We start from the raw sequence: 19,700 nt of genomic DNA, 5'->3' as shown, positions 1-19,700 counted from the left end.
CTGAAGCAGGGTCTCCTATAGGTGCAAATGGGTTTATTTCCTGGACCCAGTGTTCTATCTTCTTCTGGGCCTGCCAGGACCACTGCTCCTCTCCAGCTCCGCGAGAACACACATCTTTGGAAGAAACTGACAGAGATACCAGGCCAATTCTTAAGGCAACTCAGGTGTTTATTTTGGCAAGCTGACGGAAGGAAGATAGGATTCCCGCTGGCTGAGGTTCAGGGCTCAGAATGGGGCAGGATCTTGGAGGGGAGAGACCACACTTTGGAGGTTGAGTTCTTCATTAGCTGTGCCCTGGTCACCTGGGCTTCTGTCTGGATGGGGTGCAACTCAATGGGAGGAGAGGTACAGCCTTTTTTGGCCTCCTGCCGGGGTGGCCCAGACCTGAGCAGCACCTGTGTGGTTGGGTTCCACATGCTCACACCAGGAGCCAGCTTCAAGGCTTCCGGCAGCAACACTGGCTGCCACATCACCTGGGACGTGGGCTTGAGGATTTGGGGTTCAAGGCAAGACCACCTGTGAGGATCCTGGCCCTCCTGGTCCCGGCGGCCCTGCCGAGGTACGTGGCTGCGGCCGGCCCACAGCTCTTCCAGCAACTCCGCCTCCCTCTCCCAGCCCCTCGGCCACTTCGCACCTGGCCACGTGCAGGGGCTGGGGCTGCGGCTGTAGGCCATTTGAGAGACATTCAGGTGCTTTTCAGGAAAGCGGCCCTCTGGGCCCGGTAAGAGCCCCTTTGACTGGGAGCATGGTGATGATGGGCCTAAGCTTAAAGGGGGAAGTTGGGAGCCGGGGTGCAAAGTAGGGAAAGGACCGCTGGGAGGGAGAGGGCAGAAAGCTCGGCAACTGGAGCCATTAGCTTGGCGTCTGGCCAGGGCCTCTGTCTTCTCGACCTGGGGGCGCCTGCGGTAGACTTCCAGGGGGTGTACCTCAGTGTCTGTATCCACAACCTCAACTTCTGGGCGTACCCACTGGCTCGGCAGCACCGAGGCCTTGTGGCCCGCCCTACGAGGAAGTGTTCTCAGCTGTGAGCCCATCCACCAAGGCTGCTGGAAGGAGTGGCCGAGTATGATGGGGTCCAAGGCAGCGTGGGGCTTCTCGCCCTTCTTGAACACCTGCTCACTTAGGTCCTCAGTGGAGGGCGAGAAATAGAGGTCCTCTAGTGAGAGCTGGGAGCTGAGGGGCCGTGTGCTCTCTGCCGATTCCTGGGAGCTGGCTGCCAGGGACTGCTCCAGAGAAGAATGGGGGCTCCCAGGGGGAACTGTCTCCACCACTGTCTCCACAGATGCTGACGGCTGTTGGAGGCTCATGTTCCTGGACCCTGCCGAAGACGGGCGGCCTCCTTCCTGGTCTTCCAGTTCCTCTAAAGGATCCCTGGGGCCTGCCTCCTGAAACAGCTCTGGGATGGGTGGAGGGCTGAGCGTGTCTCTTGGCTTGGAGGATTCCATCTGCTCCTCACAGCCTCCATCCATCAACGGTCTTCCTAGAGAAATCTGGTCGACGCTCCCTTGGTCCTGGGGAAATGCACCAGAGGTAGGGGTGGGAGGTAGATAGTGAGAGGTCAGAAAGGGGAGAGAGGAACTAAGGGTGGAGAAACTAAGGGTAGAGAGGCCGTAAGGAAAACGAAGGTGCATTGGGGGTAGGGGTGGGGGTCAGAGGGAGCTGGGGGCTTACTTCACATCGGAAGAAGTCCTCCAGCTCCACCGAGGCTGGTGCGTGCATTAGGGGCACAGATCCCTGAGCCCAGGCATCTGTTGTGCTTGCCAAGGGCTCCTCATCCTCTCCCCAGGTGGGGTCCTCAGCCACTGCAGACTCTCCCTCATCTCGAGCCAGGAAACGCCACTCGATGATCTGCAGCATGGCCTCCCGGGCCTGGCTGATGGTGAATGGGACGCACTGCAGAAGCGAGAGAGGGTCTCAGCCAGGCAGGAAGGGGTGGGAGAGGGGGTAGATGGGTTTGGGGGGCCCCATCCAGGCTCACCTGCTGGGTCAAGTAGACTTTGAAGGCAGAGTCCATGACACGCCCCAGCAAATCTGCCAAGATGTCCCCCACCACGTCCTCGCCCTCCTCCACCATTGTGAGCGCCATCCACTCAGCCTCAGTGAGCCGCCCAGGAACGATGTCCACCTGGGGCACTGGCACAGTAGGCGGCCGTGCCTTTTCCGCCTTGGATCTGGTCGCCCCGCGATCTCGGACCTGCCTCTGTGGGAAGGGAACAGGGCAATCAGGGCAGAAAACCAAGGAGTGGGAGAGAGAAGCAGCTACAGGCTCTGGGAAGCTTTCTCAATTGGTCTAGTACCGTGGTCGGCAAACTGCGGCTCGCGAGCCACATGCGGCTCTTCGACCCCTTGAGTGTGGCTCTTCCTAAGCCTTAGGAGTACCCTAATTAAGTTAATAACAATGTACCTACCTATATAGTGTTAAGTTTAAAAAATTTGGCTCTCAAAAGAAATTTCAATTGTGGTACTGTTGATATTTGGCTCTGTTGACTAATGAGTTTGCCAACCACTGGTCTAGTAGGAAGGAAAAGCCTTCTGAAAGGGATAATTTTCTAAGTAAGCCTACTGTGTGACAGGTGCTTCTCAGGGGTTGGACCTAGCTAATTTAATTTTCACAACAGCTCACTGAGCCCATTTCACAGACATAGAAACTGAAGCCTGACACAGTTAACCAGAACTTGCTTGGGCTTCCACAATAAACCCAGGCTATATATGGCTCCAACTCCACAGTCCTTGCTATTTGCACTAGTCCAAAGTGTTCCAAGTTCTTGAGAGGTAAAGAATTTGAGATAGATGAGTCAATATATGAGTGCTGGAATAATTGGTGCTGCTTAGAGTCTCCTCCTCCCCCCAAATCAACTTAAATCCTTATTTCACAATATACGTCTAAATAACTTCCAGATGGATTAAAGGACACACATACACACAAATAAAACAAAAATATAAACAAAATATAAAATGTAGGAAAATAGGATAACCTGTCATATAATCTCTGGGTAAGAAAAAACTGTATATTCTTCAATAGCTTCCCTGTGGTGTGATTGTCAAATTGTTAAATTTTCCTGTACTTATTTTTATAAGCTTTCCTAATTTGTAAGCTGATATTAGTAATTATCATTTTCTGGCACTTAGAGTATAATAGTTGCATACATCATCTGGGCTCAATTCCTGCATTTTTTATACTACATATTATTTTTATTTCCATTTTACAGAATTTGCCCGGATCACACAACAAGGAAGTAGTGGAGTGATAATTTATATGCAAGTCTGACTTCAGGGCCTGACTTTATACTGCTTCTCAAACAAAAAATACAGAGTGGGGCAAAAGTAGGTTTATAGTACACAGAACATAGCTTATTCATGTAATATTTATTTATTATTGTATTATTTTCCATACAAACTGTAAACCTACTTTTGCTCCACCCTGCATTTGTAGCAAATATTAAAAATATTTATATTCCTAAATATATTAAAACTCATATAAAATAATGGAGAAACCAAGATGACGGCATAGGTAAACACCAGAGTTTGCTGCCTCGAACAACCACTTCAAAAATACAACTAAAAGACGGAGCGGACATCATCCAGAACCAAAGGAAGGCTGGCTGAGTGGAAATTCTATAACTAGAAGGAAAGAGAAAAGCATACCGAGACTCAGAGGAGGCACAGTACGGAAGGAAAATACTAAGGTGCGGAGGTGCATGTGGAGCGGGCTGGCGGCTGAGGGCGCGGTTGTTGTTTTCAATCAGGAGGGAGTCTCAGGCTCTGAGCTCCAGTTCCGGGCGAGTCTCTAGGGACCCAGACTCATACGGGAGAAGCGGGACTGTCTGGCATCAGTCAGAACTCGGGGCAGCTTTCTCTCCGAGGGGCTTGCAGCGATTACCGGGACACTGAGAAGCAGAGCCTCTGAGGGCTGGACTGAGAGCAGCCATAACTGCTAGCCTCGCCCTGTTGATCCCATGGGACCCGCCCCACCCAAGCCTTGCAGGGAGGCTTTTGCTGGATAGCCTCAGGGAAAGGCTAGATTAGCACCTCCCTAGAGATCCAGGAGCCAGGAAGCCCAGAGGTCAGAGTGGGACCATCCAGTTTGCAGCTCCGTGGAACCATAAAGGACACACTCAGGGGGCAGACTCAGTGAGCACCAAAGCCCCATTGAAGCAAGCCTTGCCCCAGAGGGGTGTCTCCAGCACAGAAGTTCTCCCACTGCAGACACAGCTGATTCTCACAGCCAGTTGGCCTGGAGGTCAATTCCTCCCAGTGATGACTACAACAATCAAGGCTTAACTACAACAAGACTGTGCACAAAGCCCACAAGGGGGTGCACCAAGAGTGTCCTCCTCAGGTAATTGGGGAGGCTGAACCACTGGGCCCTAGAGGACACTCAGCACAGAAAACCACTTTATCAACACAGGGAAGCATAAAAAATGCGGAGACAAAGAAAAAGGACACAAATGACAGAAATGGAGGAAAGCAAACTACTGGATATAGAGTTCAAAACCACCCACTTTTAAGGTTTTTCAAGAATTTTCTAGAAACTGCCGATAAACTTAATGAGATCTACAAGAAATCTAATGAGACCCTCGAGGTTGTGATAAAGAACCAACTAGAAATTAAGCATACACTGACTGAAATAAAGAATATTATACAGACTCCAAACAGCAGACTAGAGGATTGCAAGAATCAAGTCAAAGATTTGAAATGTGAAGAAGCAAAAAAACACCCAACCAGAAAAGCAAAATGAAAAAAGAATCCAAAAATACGAAGATAGTGTAAGGAGCCTCTGGGACAGCTTCAAGCATACCAACATCAGAATTATAGGGGTGCCAGAAGAAGAGAGAGAGCAAAATATTGAAAACCTATTTGAAGAAATAATGACAGGGGGGGAGGTTGGGGGTTAATGGGGGGGATGAGGACACATTTGTAATACTTTAACTAATAAAAAAAAAAAAAAAGAAATAATGACAGAAAACTTCCCCTACCTGGTGAAAGAAATAGACTTACAAGTCCAGGATGCGCAGAGAACCCCAAACAAAAGGAATCCAAAGAGGACCACGCCAAGACACATCATAATTAAAATGCCAAGAGCAAAAGACAAAGAGAGAATCTTAAAAGCAGCAAGAGAAAGAAAGTCAGTCACCTACAAGGGAGTACCCATACGAATGTCAGCTGATTTCTCAACAGAAACTTTGCAGGCCAGAAGGGAGTGGCAAGAAATAGTCAAAGTGATGAATGCCAAGAACCTACAACCAAGATTACTTTATCCAGCAAAGTTATCATTCATAATTGAACGTCAGATAAAGAGCTTCACAGATAAGAAAAAGCTAAAGGAGTTCATCACCACCAAACCAGTATTATATGAAATGCTGAAAGGTATCCTTTAAGAAGAGGAAAAAGAAGAAAAAGGTAAAGATACAAATTATGAACAATAAATACACACCTATCAGCAAGTGAATCTGAAAATCAAGTGAATAATCTGATGAACAGAATGAACTGGTGATTATAATAGAATCAGGGGCATAGAAAGGGAATGGACTGGCTATTCTTGGGAGGAAAAGGGGTGTACGGGATGCGGGAAGAGACCGGACAAAAATCGTGCACCTATGGATGAGGACAGTGGATGGGGAGTGAGGGAGGAGGGTGGGGTGGGAACTGGGTGGAGGGAAGTTATGGGGGGGAAAAAGAGGAACAAATGTAATAATCTGAACAATAAAGATTTAATTTAAAAAAAATAACTCATATAAAATAAGAATGTCTGACCGACATGGCTCAGTGGTTGAACATCCACCTATGAACCAGAGGTCCTGGTTCGATTTCCTATCAGGGCACATGCCCGGGTTGTGGGCTTGATCCCCGGTGTGGGTTGTGCAGGAGACAGCCAATCAATGATTCTCTCTCATCATTGTTGTTTCTCCCTCCCTCTCTTCCTCTCTGAAAAATCAATAAAAATATTTTTTTAAATAAATAAAATAAGAACAACTCCAAAGATAATAATAGGCAAAGGACATAACATTTCACAAAAGTGGAACGGTAGTCCTGGCCAGGTAGCCCAGTTGGTTAGAGTATTGTCCCCATATGCCAAGGTTGTGGGTTCAATCCCCAGTCAGGACATATACAAGAATCAACCAATGAATGCATAAATATGGAAAAACAAATCTATGTTTCTCTCTCTCTCTCTCTCTCTCTCAAATAAATAAATAAAAAGTAGAACTGTAGATGACTAATAAATATTTGAAAACATGTCTAACCTTCAAAAATATTAATTATAGTTTAACAATGCATTCAAATGTATAATCTAAAATTAAAATATATTCTTCAGCCCAGCCAGTGTAGCTAAGTGGTTGAGCATCGACCTATGAACCTGGAGTCACAGTTTGATTCCCGTTCAGGGCACATGCCCGGGTTGCAGATTCAATCCCCAGTGTGGGCATGCAGGAGGCAGTCGATCAATAATTCTCTCTCATCATTGATGTTTCTATCTCTCCCTTTCCCTTCCTCTCTGAAATCAATATATATATATATTTATTCTTCAACAGATTCCCTGTGGTGTGATTTATAATAGCAGAATATTGAACACATATGTCTAACAAAAAGAGACTAGATGGCTAATTGTGTACTATCTACATGATGCAATATTATACAATGATTAAAGGTAATCTTTAGGAAGAATTTGCAAAAGCATAGAAAAATACTTAAGATTTAATGTTAAATGAAAGAACAAGTATGGTCTCAGATAATGTAAACCTGTATGTGTTGAAGAAAAGGAAAACACCAAAATTGTAACAGTGGGTATGTTTCTTTCCTATGCTATTCTCTATTTTATAAGCTCAGGGAGATAGATAGCAGAAATCCAACTAGTGTCATTTGTGTCAACCACACCTAAGGACAGTTGAAGTTAAGGGAATAAATCTCCTTTTGGTTCATCAGCATGAAGCTGATAAATATTCTATTGTGTGCCTCCTCTAAGACCTCCCCTAAACTCCCAGCTTTTATTTTTATTTATTTATTTTTATATATTGTTTATTGATTTCAGAGAGGAAGGGAGAGGGAAAGAGAGAAACATCAATGATGAGAGAGAATCATCAATTGGCTGCCTCCTGCATGCCTCCCACTGGGGTTTGAGCCTGCAACCCTGGCATGTACCCTGAACAGGAATCGAACCGGGACCTCCTGGTTCATTGGTCGAATGCTCAACCACTGAGCCACACCGACCAGGCTATTTTTTAAACTTATCTTTATTGTTGAAAACATTACAGATGTCTCCTTTAAACTCCCAGTCTTTGAAACCCTCAAGCAAAAGACCCAGGGCACTCTCTCCCTCCTGGGAGTAGGCCCATGCCTCTCTTCCCTCTCAGGTGTACATCTCCTAAACTCTAAGGGTCCCCACGAGACTTGCAACCAGGGGAGCAATGGGCAGCAGTAGAAAAGAAAAAAAATCGAGAAACTAAGATGGCGGCATAGATAAACACCGGGAAATTGCCGCTCCCACAACAATTGAAAAATACCCTAAAGGACAGAGTGGACATCACCCAGAACAACAGGAAGGCTGGCTGAGTGTAAATTCTACAACTAGAAGGAAAGAAAAGCACGCTGAGAGGAGCTGCGGAGGTGAAGTGCAGAGGTACGGCGGCTCGCACGCGCGCGGGCGGAAAGGGGGTGGCACCTGAGGACGCGGCTGTTTTTTTGAATCACAAACTCCCGACTGCTCTGAACTCCGGTTCTGGGAAGTCTCTGGGGACTCAGGACTCATACGGGGAGGAGCGGACTCTCGGGCAGCGGGCGAACTTGAGTGCGGCTTTCCCTCAGAGGTGCTTGCAGCCACTACTGGGACACTGAGACGCGCGACTCTGAGACGCGCGACTCCGGGCGGAGAATCGGCCATAGCTGCTTTCTCTGCTCTTTGACTCCCTGAGACCCCGCCCCACCCAGGCTGCGGCAGAGGCTTTTGCATGTGAATGTACCTAACTGCAGCCGAACCAGGCAGACCCGGAACTTCCAAGAGAAGGCCCAAGGCCCCGCAGCGCTTGCATTGCTTCACAGCTGAGCCTCTTCGTGGCTCCTGCTATGTGGCCTCAGGCAGAGGCTGAATTAGCACCTCCTTAGATCCAGGAGCCACTGTACCCAGTGGTCAGGGGGGGACCATCCAGATTGCAATTCCTCAGATCCATAAGGGACACACTCAGGGAGCAGACTCAGTGAGCACCAAAGCCCCACTGAAGCAAGTCTTGCCCCAGAAGGGTGTCTTCAGCACAGAAGTTCTCCCACTTTAGACACAGCTGATTCTCACAGCCAATTGGCCTGGAGGTCAATACCTCCCAGTGATCCTACAACAACCAAGGCACCAAGAGTGCACCAAGAGTGTCCACCCCAGGTAACTGGGGAGGCTGAGCTACTGGGTCCTACAGGACACCTGGCACGCAGGGCCACTCTATCAACACAGGGAAGCTGCCAAAATGCGGAGACAAAGAAACAGGTCACAAATGGCAGAAATGGAGGAAAGCAAACGACTGGATATAGAGTTCAAGGCCACGTTTATAAGGTTTTTCAAGAATTTTATGGAAACCGCCGATAAATTTAATGAATCCCTCAATAAGTATAGTGAGACCATGGAGGACATGAAAAAGGACCAACTAGAAATTAAGCATACACTGACTGAAATAAAGAATAATTTAGAGATCCAACAGCAGACAAGAGGATCCCAAGAATCAAGTCAAAGATTTGAAATACAAAGAAACAAAAAATACCCAACCGAAAAAGAAAAAAGAAAAGAGATTCCAAAAATATGAAGATAGTGTAAGGAACCTCTGGGACAACTTCAAGCGTACCAACATCAGAATTATAGGGGTACCAGAAGGAGAGAGAGGGCAAGATATTGAAAACCTATTTGAAGAAATAATGGCAGAAAACTTCCCCTACCTGGTCAAAGAAATAGACTTACAAGTCCAGGAAGCGCAGAGAACCCCAAACAAAAGGAATCCAAAGAGGACCACACCAAGACACATCATAATTAAAATGCCAAGAGCAAAAGATAAAGAGAGAATCTTAAAAGCAGCAAGAGAAAGACAGTCAGTTACCTACAAGGGAGTACCCATACGACTGTCAGCTGATTTCTCAACAGAAACCATGCAGGCCAGAAGAGACTGGCAAGAAATATTCAAAGTGATGAATAGCAAGAACCTGCAACCAAGACTACTTTATCCAGCAAAGCTATCATTCAGAATAGAAGGTCAGATAAAGAGCTTCACGGATAAGAAAAAGCTAAAGGAGTTCATCACCACCAAACCAGCATTATATGAAATGCTGAAAGGTATTCTTTAAGAAGAGGAAGAAGAAAAAGGAACTCTTACCATTTGCCACAGCATGGATGGAACTGGAGAGCGGATAAATACCACAGGATCTCACTCATTTGTGGAATATAATGAACAACATAAACTGATGAACAAGGACTGATCCAGAGACGGAGAGGCATTGATTGGACTGTCGGGCCTTGGAGGGAAGGTAGGGGAGGGTAGGGGTAAGGGGGAAAGATCAACCAAAGGACTTATATGCAAGCATATAGGCCTAACCAATGGACACGGACAACGGGGGGGTGAGGGCATGAGCGGGGGGGGGGGGGGTAGAGGGTAACGTGGGGACAAGGACACATATGTAATATCTTAATCAATAAAAAATATATTAAAAAAAAAAAGAAGAAAAAAAAAGAAAATAATCTACTTAAAAAGATAAAGATGCCCAGCCAGCGTGGCTCAGTGGTTGAGCTTGGCCTATGAACCAGAAGGTCAAGGTTCAATTCCCAGTCAGCGCACATGCCCAGGTTGCAGGCTTGATTCCCAGTGGGAGGCGTGCAGGAGGTAGCCAATCCATGATTCTCTCTCATCATTGATGTTTCTCTCTCCCTCTTCCTTCCTCTCTGAAATCAATAAAAACATATTTATTTTTAAAAAAGATAAAGACTAGGTCCCAAGTTAATTTCAGGACATAGGAATTTACGAGTAGATTCCTGGGAGCCTCCTCACTTCCCCATAAGAGTCTACTTGAACCTGATTCCCTCCAAAATTTACCTCCAGATGGAATCTCTCAAACCTTAGCTTCCTCACCCCCAACCTCACTGATACCTGATGTTCCCTAAAATTCTCCCTCAGAACTGATGTTTTCTAAACTTCACAAGGGACTCAAAATCCCTTAACCCTCATTTCCCCTCTCTGCCAGTGAGAACAGCCCAAACACCAGTTCAAGACAGCGCAGGCCAGGTAGGGCTGGGCGAGGAGAGTCAGTTCTTTAGACTTCCCCTCCAAGCTTCTCTCTTTTTAAAAAAATATATTTTTATTGATTTCAAAGAGGAAGGGAGAGGAAGATAGAAACCGGCTGCCTCCTGCACGCCCCCTACTGGGGAATTAGCCCACAACATTTGCATGTGCCCTTGACCGGAATCGAACCTGTGACCCGTCAGTCCACTGGCCGACGCTCTATCCGCTAAGCCAAACCGGCTAGGGTTCAGAGCCTCTCTTGTGCCTAGATGTGGCCTGACCAGAGGGGCCTGGGATATTGTTACACAAAGGTTCTTCAAATGTTTTATTTTAAATTATCTTGTTTTAAAACAATTTGATTTTCAAGTGCAGCCACAAGATTGTTGTTATTTAATCCATTTCTTCCTCCTGAAACTCTGGAAATGGATAATTTATCTAGCAACTCCTCTCCCCAATCCCTGGCCAATTCTCGTTAATCCATTTAAATGGGTACCTCAGTGCAAGAGACGTATTACATCCATTAGCTGTTTCCCAAAGTAATTTTTTGCTCTTGGACTCTGCACCTCATTCGATCTTTTCCCTCAGCTTCCGATTGTGACAAAGCATGTGAGTGGGCATAGGTTTTTTGGCGCACGGTCATCTTGAACGCCGGCGTGCTGGGCGGGCACCGGGTATCGCGGGGCTGGTCCATGGTTCCCGACACCGACCTTAAAAGGCAGATCCCGGCTCTGGCGCACCCCCAGCTGAGCTGAAGCTTACCGAGCTTTCGTGTGCCATCGCTGCCTCTTGTGTTCAACCTCGAGGTTTCTACGACTCCCTGCGCCCCGGCGGCCACCGCCGCCTAACGGTCGCCCCGGCAACCACGCTGTGCGCTGGTTGGCTCGCCCTGTCCACAGTTACCCCGGCAACCGCGCCGCGCGCCGCAGGTTCCGGTGGTTCGCCCCGCCCATCGGCCTGCGTAAGTGCGTCGTCTCTATGGTGGCGGCGGATTCGGAGGGACCTAGCGATCCTGGAGTCAGGCAAGCCGACCAGGGGCTACTGGTGTGACCTCTAACCCGGGCATGGGGCTTCGGGAGCCGAACCGAGGGTGGGAGGGCCTGGAGACTACCCTGCCTTAACCCGCCTTGGCTCGGGCGCTGGGGTCCACCGGATCCTGTGCCATCACCATTCCTCCTCTAGGGTTCCCCCATCGTCCATGACTCAGCCTGGGGCTCCACTCTCTCGCTCCATGAGACCGCCCTCTGGGGCTCCCCATTACATCATGACCCAGTCTCAGGGGTCTCCCCCAGTGTCTTATGATAGCACCCGCCACCCTCCGGGAGGAATCATTGCTGTCTTCTGTTTAGCCCTGAGCTTTTGGTGATTGGAGCGTCTCTCCCCTAGGATGTTCCGCCGGCAGCGTTCCATCCCTCTCCGAGGCTCGGCTGCCGCCCTGAGCAACAACCTGAGTGTGCTGCAGCTGCCGGTCTGCAACCTCACACACTTTGGGGTCGTGCATGGACCCAGCGCCCAGCTGCTCAGCGTTGCTCCTGAGGGTGTGCCCTTGGCCCAGCGCCAGCTCCACGCTAAGGAGGGAGCGGGAGTGAGCTCCCCACTTATCACCCAGGTGAGGAATGAGGTTGGAAGTGGTGTTGCTGAACCCAGTCCTAACCCCCCCTTTCCTCTCCAAACCTCAAGGAATAGGCCTTCCCTAACCCTCTGAATTTCTGCTCTTCTGAGTCCTCATGTCCCCTGCTGACCACTTGTCCCAACTCTAATCCACCTCCCTCCAGGTCCACTGGTGTGCCCTCCCCTTTCGAGTATTGCTGGTGCTCACCTCACATCGAGGAATACAGGTAAGAGGAGGACCTTCCTGCCCTCTCGGACTAGAGTCTTCTCAACTCCTCTGCAAGGACCCACGCCCTTCCGCACTTGCCTCGAATCACTCCCTTACTTAGAGGCAAGCTTAGCCCACTCTTCCTTACTTCTCATCTTCATTCCTTCCATCTTTTTAAATGCTTTTTATTTTTTGAAACTCTTATAAGAGTTTGAGCCAAACTTACAGCATAAGCCAGGGACAAGATCTCAAATGTTCTCACTCCTTCCATCTTTTTAAATTTCCAAGTGTCACCCTAGCTGGGTTGGCTCAGTGGATAGAGCGTTGGTCTGCGGACTGAAGGGTCCCAGGTTTGATTCAGGCCAAGGGCACATGCTGGGGTTGCGGCTCGATGCCCGATCCCCGGTAGGGGTTGTGCAGGAGGCAATCAGTGATTCTCTCTCATTGTTGATGTTTCTCTCTCTCTCTCTCTCTCTCTCTCTCTCTCTCTCTCTCTCCCTTCTCTCTGAAAATTTTAAAAAATAAAAAAATGTCCAAGTACCCTCTCCAATATCTGCCCCTTTGCTGGCTGTATGACCTTGGGCAATTTAATTTATCAGTGCCTCTGTCCTCTTCTGTAAAGTGCCTACCTGCCAGAGTTGTTTTGAGGGTTCAGTGGGCTAAGGTTAACATGAGTATAGAACAGTGGTCGGCAAACTGCGGCTTGCAAGCCACATGCGGCTCTTTGGTCCCTTGAGTGTGGCTCTTCCACAAAATACCAACTTCTGCGCATGGGCCACGAAGTTTCATTCGCATTGTACATGCGCGCCCGCACGTGGTATTTTGTGGAAGAGCCACACTCAAGGGGCCAAAGAGCCGCAGTTTCCCGACCACTGGTATAGGACATAACTGCCCTTGTCCCTCCAGATGTATGAGTCTGACGGCTCCGTCATGGTCTATTGGCACGCGCTGGACTCCAGAGATGCCTCTCCAGGTACCTGCAGGACTGACTTGGGTGTGGGTAGGGAGTGTTTGCTGGGGCTGAAAGAAGCACTATTTCTAATAGTTTTCCCCTCTCATACTCAGTACAGGCGATGTTTGCCCGAGGAATTGCTTCCTGTGGCCATTTCATCTGTGTAGGTGAGAGGCCCGAGGGCAGGGCATTGGTGTGTATGTGTGTGGGGTGGGGGCGAAGGAGGGTGCTGGGGTATAAAGGTGTGGGCTTTGGTCTGGAAGATGCTGCAGGTCTGAAGAAATTGTGGAGGGTTCAAGGGAAGGGTGGAAGTGAAGGGGGCAGAGACTCCAAAGAGCCATGGACGGGATCAGAGGGGCAGGGTGAGGGAGAATAAGGGTAGTCATGGAGGGGCAGGACTGTTGGGGCAGTGAGAGATGGGTTTGTTACTAAGGCTTCTGGGACGGAGGGAGTTCTGAGTGTGGTGGCCGGAGACGCAGGAGGACTAGGACACACTGCTTTTGTAGGAATGTGGTCAGGCCGGGTACTGGTATTTGACATACCAGCCAAAGGTCCCAACATTGTACTGAGTGAAGAGCTGGCGGGGCATCCGACTTCAGTCACCGACATCGCCAGCGAGCCTGCCCAGGAACAGGTGAGTGAAAGCCCCTCTCATTCCCGTGAGGCTGGGGTCCTTCCCCCCCTTGGGAGGCAGGAGACCTGAATGCAAGTCTTGGCTCTGCCACTAAGCAGCTGGATGACTTTGGGCAAACTGCTGCGCTTTCCTAGGCTTCAGCACCTCAGGTCCAGTGACGAAGCCAGAGGTATTTCACGTGGCATTTCAGTGGTCCACTAACATTTCTCATGTGATGTGCATCGAGGAGTCAGGACAGACGGCTTCTAAGATGCTTGCCAGCTCTGACATGCACAGCTTCCTTCCAGCACCACCCTCTCCAGGAGGTCTTCCCCCTGTTCCAGCTCTCACTGATCCCCCTTAGCTGACCCCTGAGTTGGTACTGTCTTCAACGAAAACTCTTGGATTGCAAACCTCTTGAGAATGGGGTTTGTATCTTCTAATTCATATTCTCTACTGAATCTGGCCCAGAGCCCAGCCCATGGGCTATGTTGGTTGCCTAGGGCTGGGAGTCAAGAGGCCGAGCCTAGTTATGACTATGGCTTACTGTAAGACCTCCAGGTCATAACACTATGGCCTCAGTTTCATCATCCACCCACTGAGTACAGTGATATACTCCCTCCTAACATGTGTGTGTGTGTTTGGGGGGGCGAGGGGGGACTGTGAGGGATGCAAGGAAAGCATTTTATGCTTCCTGAGGGAACCCTGCTTCCAGCCTGTGAGGGCTCCGTATCTTCCTTTTCCCGAGAAGCCAAGATGCATATACTGCCTCCCTTCCCTGTACACAGGACCCAGCAGGGGAGAGAGGGAAGGGCTCACCCTGCCTTTCCCCTCAGGACTGCATGGCTGATGTTGTGACAGCAGACGACTCAGGCTTGCTTTGTGTCTGGCGGTCGGGTCCTGAATTCAAATTACTGACCCGAATTCCCGGATTTGGGTAGGTGAGGCGAAGGGGCTGAGGACTTCCTGAAGCAGCTGCAGGGTGGGGAGTGGGCTTGGGTGTGGGGAAATCCAAGTGGGCCATTGCCCTTGCAGGGTCCCATGCACTTCCGTGCAGCTGTGGAAGGGGATCGCAGCAGTGGGCTACGGGAACGGGCAAGTGCGTCTGTATGAGACCAGTACAGGAGCTCTACACGTCCAGATCAACGCCCACGCCCGGGCCATCTGTGCCCTGGACCTGGCTCCGGAGGTGGGCAAGGTCAGTCTCCTACACCCCTACACACCCTGGTTCCTGGTGGGGGGATGCTGAGAGGAACTCCACAGGCTCGTCTTTGCCGCTTGGTGAAGCACTCCAACCTGGACCAGTTCGTGAGCACCTTCCGACCCCCACTCATCCTCCCTGCCTTTTCTTAACAGCTACTTTCTGCAGCCGAGGACACCTTTGTACACATCTGGAAGCTGAGCAAACGCACAGAGAGTGGCTGCACCGAGGTGGGTGTGGAGAGGGGGCGAAGGGCCAGCATGGGGCAGCGGCCCTGAGCAGCCCTCTCTCCCCCAGGTGGAACACTGTCACGGCGAGTGTGTGCCCGACACTCAGGTGTGTGGCGCCCGATTCTGTGACCCCTCAGGCAGCTCCTTTGCTGTGACTGGCTACGACCTCGCTGAAATCCTGACATTCAGCAGTGAGTGAGAACAGAAAAGCCCTCCTTTCTCCCTGGGGTGTTTATAAAGTGCCTCCTCCGCCTAGCCCGTGTCTAATTACTCAGGATCCAAGTCATCTTTCACAGCCGGCGAACTAAGCTCCAGGGAAGAGGGGACGGGGCAGGTCCGGGCCAAGCAGAGAGGCAACCTGACGTCAAGAACCAGGTGAAGGCTGCTGTTAAATAACTTTAATGGTTGATGAAGGAGTCACAAGGAAGGTGTGTTCCCTCCCGGCGCTCTCCAGTGCCATCCTCAAAGCTGGTTAGTGCAGGAGGTAGGGCAGGGTTGGTTCCAGTTTTCTCCCAGGAAGGGTTCAGGGGGGCCCCAGCCAGCCCTGGGAATGAGTCCCTCAGCACCATGACAACCATAGCTTAAGAGGGGCTTCGGCTCCCCATCCCCCCACCTACCCCCAGTCCAGCTGAGGAAGGGAGGCCACTGGCCAACCTGCTGCAGACAGCACCGTCTCCAGAGCCCAGGCGCACAGGTCCTCTCCTCTCCTGGCCGGATCCTGCTGCCAGCACCTTCCTCACACTGGTGACTGGAGCCAAGTGCGGGGCGAGCCTTTGCGGCAGAGGCTTCTAGAACGTGGGGATCGGTGTGGGGGGAGAGGGGCAACCAAGCGGGGAGCCTCGGAGGGGTGGTCTGGAGGCACAGCGTCCAGGGAGAATGTTCTGGGGCGCCCCCAGGGCAGGGGGTGGGTCCGAGCTGGGGTCACTGAGGCAGGCGAGCAGGGGCGAGGCAGGGCAGGCTGGTCTGCAAACATGGCTAGCCAGGGTGGGGTCGTCTCCAGCCTCACGCCCTCCCGCTGGGCCAGGATATCTGTCACTGCTGCGATGTCATCCAGAGGCTCAATAGCTGTGGCGCCAGGAAGGGGTTGAGGGGAGGGGGCTAGTCAGAGCTTAGGCCCCAGGTCTACCCAGCCCTGACCATCACCTGTCACTGTAATAGGAGGAAAGCAAAGCCCGGATCTCAGCCGAGATTGCATTATCCTGCAGGAGCAGCCCCTCACCTGGGCCCCCTGGAGCTCCAGGCTCTGATAAGACTATGGGATACAGCAGGCAGGGTGGACACAGATTGGGAGTGGGGACGTGGGTGAAGACATCAAGAAAGAGAAGGAAAATGAAAGCCGTGCCAGGCAAGTAAAGGTCAGAGGAAGAGAGAGGAATCCGCATGCAGAGAGGGAAACAAAAAAAGAAGAAATTAGGAAGGAAATCCATGAAATGAATCTGGTTCTTTGGGGTTTTGTTTTGAACTTGGGTGGGAGTGGTTCTGAGAAGGTCAGAGGAAAGAAAGGGACACAAGAGGATGCGGTGGGACCCGAGTCCCAGGGCTCTGCCTCGGCCCAAAGTGTGCCTTCTGTCTCTTTCCATGGTCTGGGTTCCCTTGACGCCTCCAGCCCCACTTCCCTTCAGCTTCCCGGAGAAAACTTGCACTCACCCATCTCATGGTACAAGGACCTCTGCTTGGCCAGTGCTTGGGGTGGTTTCCGGGGAGCCGGGGTTTCAATTTTCATGATTTCATCACAGCACTGCTTCCACTGGCCTGAAGGGAGAACACTGATTGGGGGTGGAGAGGGAGAGGACTGAGGGCCAGGCGACCCTCTCCCCTGCGACATTTCCTTCCACGTATTCTTGAAACAGAGGCCTACAGTAAGAAATCACAAATGCCAGTTCCTCCCAAAAGTTCAATCCAGCCCCCTACTCTTACTCATGTCGAAGAAAAGCTGCCACAGGGCCTCCATCCAGCTCTGCAGGGCTCCCCGACTCTCTGTCTGAAGGGTGTGTGTCACCTTGTCCTCCCCATATTGGTTACTGATGCTCAGAGTGAAGGGCCGGCCTGTGGTCTGGTCCAGTTCCCCTGCCTGGACTCGAGTATCCTGCAGGAGAAAAAAGGCGTCCGCTTCCAACTCCACGTTGTTACAGAGGTCAGCAGTGACTTCAGGCGGGCTTGATCATCAGCCTGATCATCCTGCCTTAGAAAGAGGAGCGTGCCCTAACCGGTTTGGCTCAGTGGGTAGAGCCTAGGCCTGCAGACTGAAGGGTCCCGGATTCAATTCCGGTCAAGGGTACCTGCGGGCTTCATCCCCAGTAGGGGGTGTGCAGGAGGCAGCTGATCAATGATTCTCTCTCATCATTGATGTTTCTCACTTCTTCTCTGAAATCGATAACTATGTTAAAAAAAGAAAGAAAGAGGAGCTTGTGGGGCGTTCACCAAACCCTCTCATTTGCCTCCTACTGAGCTGTGTGGGAAGGAATGGCCGGAAAGGACTGGGGATGAGACAGATGGCCTTTAGTCAGGGATAGAGGCGCATAGAGACAGGAAAAGGGTGGGCAGGGGAAGGCACAGAGGCTGGCAGGCATGCTGAGGCCTAATGTCCCTCACTACTTCCTCCATAAAAGTCAGCAGGAAAGCTAACAAAAGGGCTGGTGAACAGAGGGGGCTCTGAACTTGGCCTGGGAGAGGAAACCAGGAAAGGATGGAGTAGATGCAAATTAGAATCTGAGGGGAAAGATGGAAGGTGGATGAAAAATCCTAGACTAGTTATAGAACCCTCTCTGAGAATTGGCTGAGGCTGGTAACTAGAAGGGACAACCCTTTTCCAGTGATGCTGGTCAGGGAGAATGGTCCCCTCATCATTCCTGGCCCTGGAGTTGGGTGGTGCAGTGAGGCCCAGAAGACTTTGATCTCTCTAAGGTCTGCACCCACCCTGGTGGGACCTGAAGGGGAGGCTCCAGGCCCAGGCACCTGGTGGCTTGACCATCAGGGGACCCATCACCTTGTTGATCGCAATAGTAAACAGCGGCTCTTTCCCAGTGTCTGCATCCTCAGGTTGCCGGTAACAGAAGAGGTCCGTGCCTTTCAGGACTCCGTGCACTCGTGCCCAGTCCTGCCGCTCCCCAGCTTGCTGCACAGATACTCAAGGTTTCCTGGGGGAATCACACCTCCCAACACCCTCTTCCCAGCCCTCCATCAAGAATCTGCCCCTTTCTGCCCCCCTCCTGTCTTGCTATGTCCCTCCTTCCACCCGGACCTTGGTTTTTCAGTTCTAATTCCCAGGTGACCCAGCTCTCCGCTGCCTTCTCCGTGCTCCCTTCCACTCCTCCGGGGCCCTCACCTGCACCCTGAGGGAGCCGCTTGCAGTCGGCTGCGTCATGCAGAGAGGCTGAGCCACCAGGCGGCAACACACGCTGCCATACAGGGGCAGCCAGGCAGGGTGCTCCTCTGGGCGAGAGGAAGTGCAGAGAGCGGGTGGAGAATGAGGAGGGGGTCATCCAAAGGCCCCTCTTCCTACCATCCAACGGCCCCTCTTCTCACCACCCAGCGTGCTCCCCCCACACAAACTCACCATGGCTGGCGAGAGTGAGGTCATGTGTGCGGAACCCATCTTGCACTGCTGCCAGGGTGAGCGTGGTGTGAGCCAGGAGGTGGTAACGAGGACCACTGCGGGACAGGCAGAGAAGTGGGCCTCAGCCAGGTGAGGAGCACGTGAGGGCCACGGTAGAGGGCAGGAGCTATCGTGCTGAGCAGCTCTGCCCCGTTGTTCAGAGAGCCACACAGGAAACCAGCTTGCCTTCCCCCGGGGAGTGGGGAACATTCACTGCGCTCCCGCTGAGTGCCAGGTCCTGTGCTTTCTACATATGTTGTCCTCCTGCATTCCCACCTCAGCCTGGGAGGCGGGTGGCATTCTTTAGTTAATAGCTGAGGCAGCTTGAGGCAGAGAGGTTAAAAAATGTGCCCATAATCTATAGCCCATAGGTAGGTGGTGGAGCTGGAGTCTGAACCTGGGTATGTCTCCAAAATCAGCATTCTGTGCATTACTCTAGATGTTCTCACATTGCTCCTCAGGGGCCCAGTATTCCACAGGTGCTTCCAGACTCCTGGAGGCACCGCCAGAGCCGGGCCACCCTCCTCCACCAGGGCACTCTGCTCTATCCACATGAATGCCTCTGCTGCAAAAAAAAGTGAAGACCCAGAGCCTAGCTCTCCCTGCACTCCTATTGGTTATCAGTTGGCTTGGGTCTAGCTCTGAGTGCCTCCCATGTGGCCACTGCTCATCTGTGTCTGTCTACATCCTGGCTGCAGTGCAAAGTAGGTTCTACAAGCTCCCCACTGCTCAGAGGTCGCCTGTGGCCAGGATAGGCATGTGAGGGCAGTGGGGGAATGCATGGCCTTACCTCACAGCCGGGGTGGGGAGCAGGACAGGACTGCTCCCCGAACCCCCAGTACTCTCCAGCGATGCCCTGACACGCCTCCCAGAGGAGCGACCCAGGGAGCTGCTGAGTTTGGTGGCAAGCCTCTTGGGGGCACCAGCCAGGGCCCCCTCCTCTTCCATGCAGGCCCCATACAGCTCCAGCCGCAGCTTGAAGTCTGGCCCTGCCTCGGTGCTGTAGGAATGTGGGGAGAAGAGAGGAGGATGGTCCTGGGGAAGTCCAGGGA

General features: G+C 51.3%; 3 protein-coding genes across 12 annotated transcripts in view; 1 reads left to right on the top strand and 2 right to left on the bottom strand.

Annotated features, from left to right (window-relative positions):
• WDR54 (WD repeat domain 54) overlaps window positions 1-15,332 on the top strand; it is a 33,794-nt gene extending 18,462 nt beyond the window's left edge. Inside the window, exons 1-10 of one of the 3 annotated variants that reach the window (XM_036334070.1) lie at window positions 11,185-11,260; window positions 11,625-11,847; window positions 12,014-12,076; window positions 12,964-13,030; window positions 13,123-13,176; window positions 13,516-13,643; window positions 14,459-14,559; window positions 14,658-14,820; window positions 14,979-15,053; window positions 15,121-15,331. In XM_036334070.1, the coding sequence (XP_036189963.1) occupies window positions 11,217-11,260; window positions 11,625-11,847; window positions 12,014-12,076; window positions 12,964-13,030; window positions 13,123-13,176; window positions 13,516-13,643; window positions 14,459-14,559; window positions 14,658-14,820; window positions 14,979-15,053; window positions 15,121-15,252 (1,050 nt within the window). In that variant the 5' untranslated portion in view covers window positions 11,185-11,216 and the 3' untranslated portion in view covers window positions 15,253-15,331. Of the gene's footprint in view, window positions 1-11,184; window positions 11,261-11,624; window positions 11,848-12,013; window positions 12,077-12,963; window positions 13,031-13,122; window positions 13,177-13,515; window positions 13,644-14,410; window positions 14,560-14,657; window positions 14,821-14,978; window positions 15,054-15,120 lie in introns of those variants that run through there. The other 2 variants (XM_036334068.1, XM_036334069.1) reach the window with 2 other exon arrangements.
• On the bottom strand, window positions 14-11,018 carry CUNH2orf81 (chromosome unknown C2orf81 homolog). Its single transcript, XM_036334067.1, has 4 exons — window positions 11,001-11,018; window positions 1,979-2,200; window positions 1,672-1,893; window positions 14-1,511 (listed from the first exon to the last, which is right to left on the bottom strand). Exons 1-4 carry the CDS (start codon window positions 11,016-11,018, stop codon window positions 219-221), a joined length of 1,755 nt encoding a protein of 584 aa, XP_036189960.1. The 3' UTR covers window positions 14-218.
• A 104-nt stretch (window positions 15,333-15,436) lies between the features above and the next one.
• The window catches only part of RTKN (rhotekin), a 40,056-nt gene continuing 35,792 nt past the window's right edge, over window positions 15,437-19,700 (bottom strand). For 3 of the 8 annotated variants that reach the window (XM_036334063.1, XM_036334066.1, XM_036334065.1), the window contains 7 exons: window positions 19,439-19,648; window positions 18,610-18,704; window positions 18,379-18,485; window positions 18,040-18,168; window positions 16,971-17,139; window positions 16,701-16,805; window positions 15,437-16,118 (listed from right to left, as the gene is read on the bottom strand). In XM_036334063.1, the coding sequence (XP_036189956.1) occupies window positions 15,790-16,118; window positions 16,701-16,805; window positions 16,971-17,139; window positions 18,040-18,168; window positions 18,379-18,485; window positions 18,610-18,704; window positions 19,439-19,648 (1,144 nt within the window). In that variant the 3' untranslated portion in view covers window positions 15,437-15,789. The other 5 variants (XR_004971775.1, XR_004971777.1, XM_036334064.1 and 2 more) reach the window with 5 other exon arrangements.

Source organism: Myotis myotis, unplaced genomic scaffold (genome assembly GCF_014108235.1).
Source record: "Myotis myotis isolate mMyoMyo1 unplaced genomic scaffold, mMyoMyo1.p scaffold_m19_p_14, whole genome shotgun sequence".
Taxonomy (NCBI): domain Eukaryota; kingdom Metazoa; phylum Chordata; class Mammalia; order Chiroptera; family Vespertilionidae; genus Myotis; species Myotis myotis.
The sequence above is the reverse complement of the archived record's forward strand: the minus strand, read 5'-3'. Positions and strand labels throughout refer to the sequence as shown.

Bases quoted from the DNA above. Each gene is read 5' to 3' on its own strand.
- CUNH2orf81 (XM_036334067.1), bottom strand. The intron at 1,894-1,978 runs GTGAGCCTGGAT...TCGCTTCTGCAG, and splicing joins AAGTCTACTTGACCCAGCAG to TGCGTCCCATTCACCATCAG. The intron at 1,512-1,671 runs GTAAGCCCCCAG...GCATTTCCCCAG, and splicing joins AGGACTTCTTCCGATGTGAA to GACCAAGGGAGCGTCGACCA.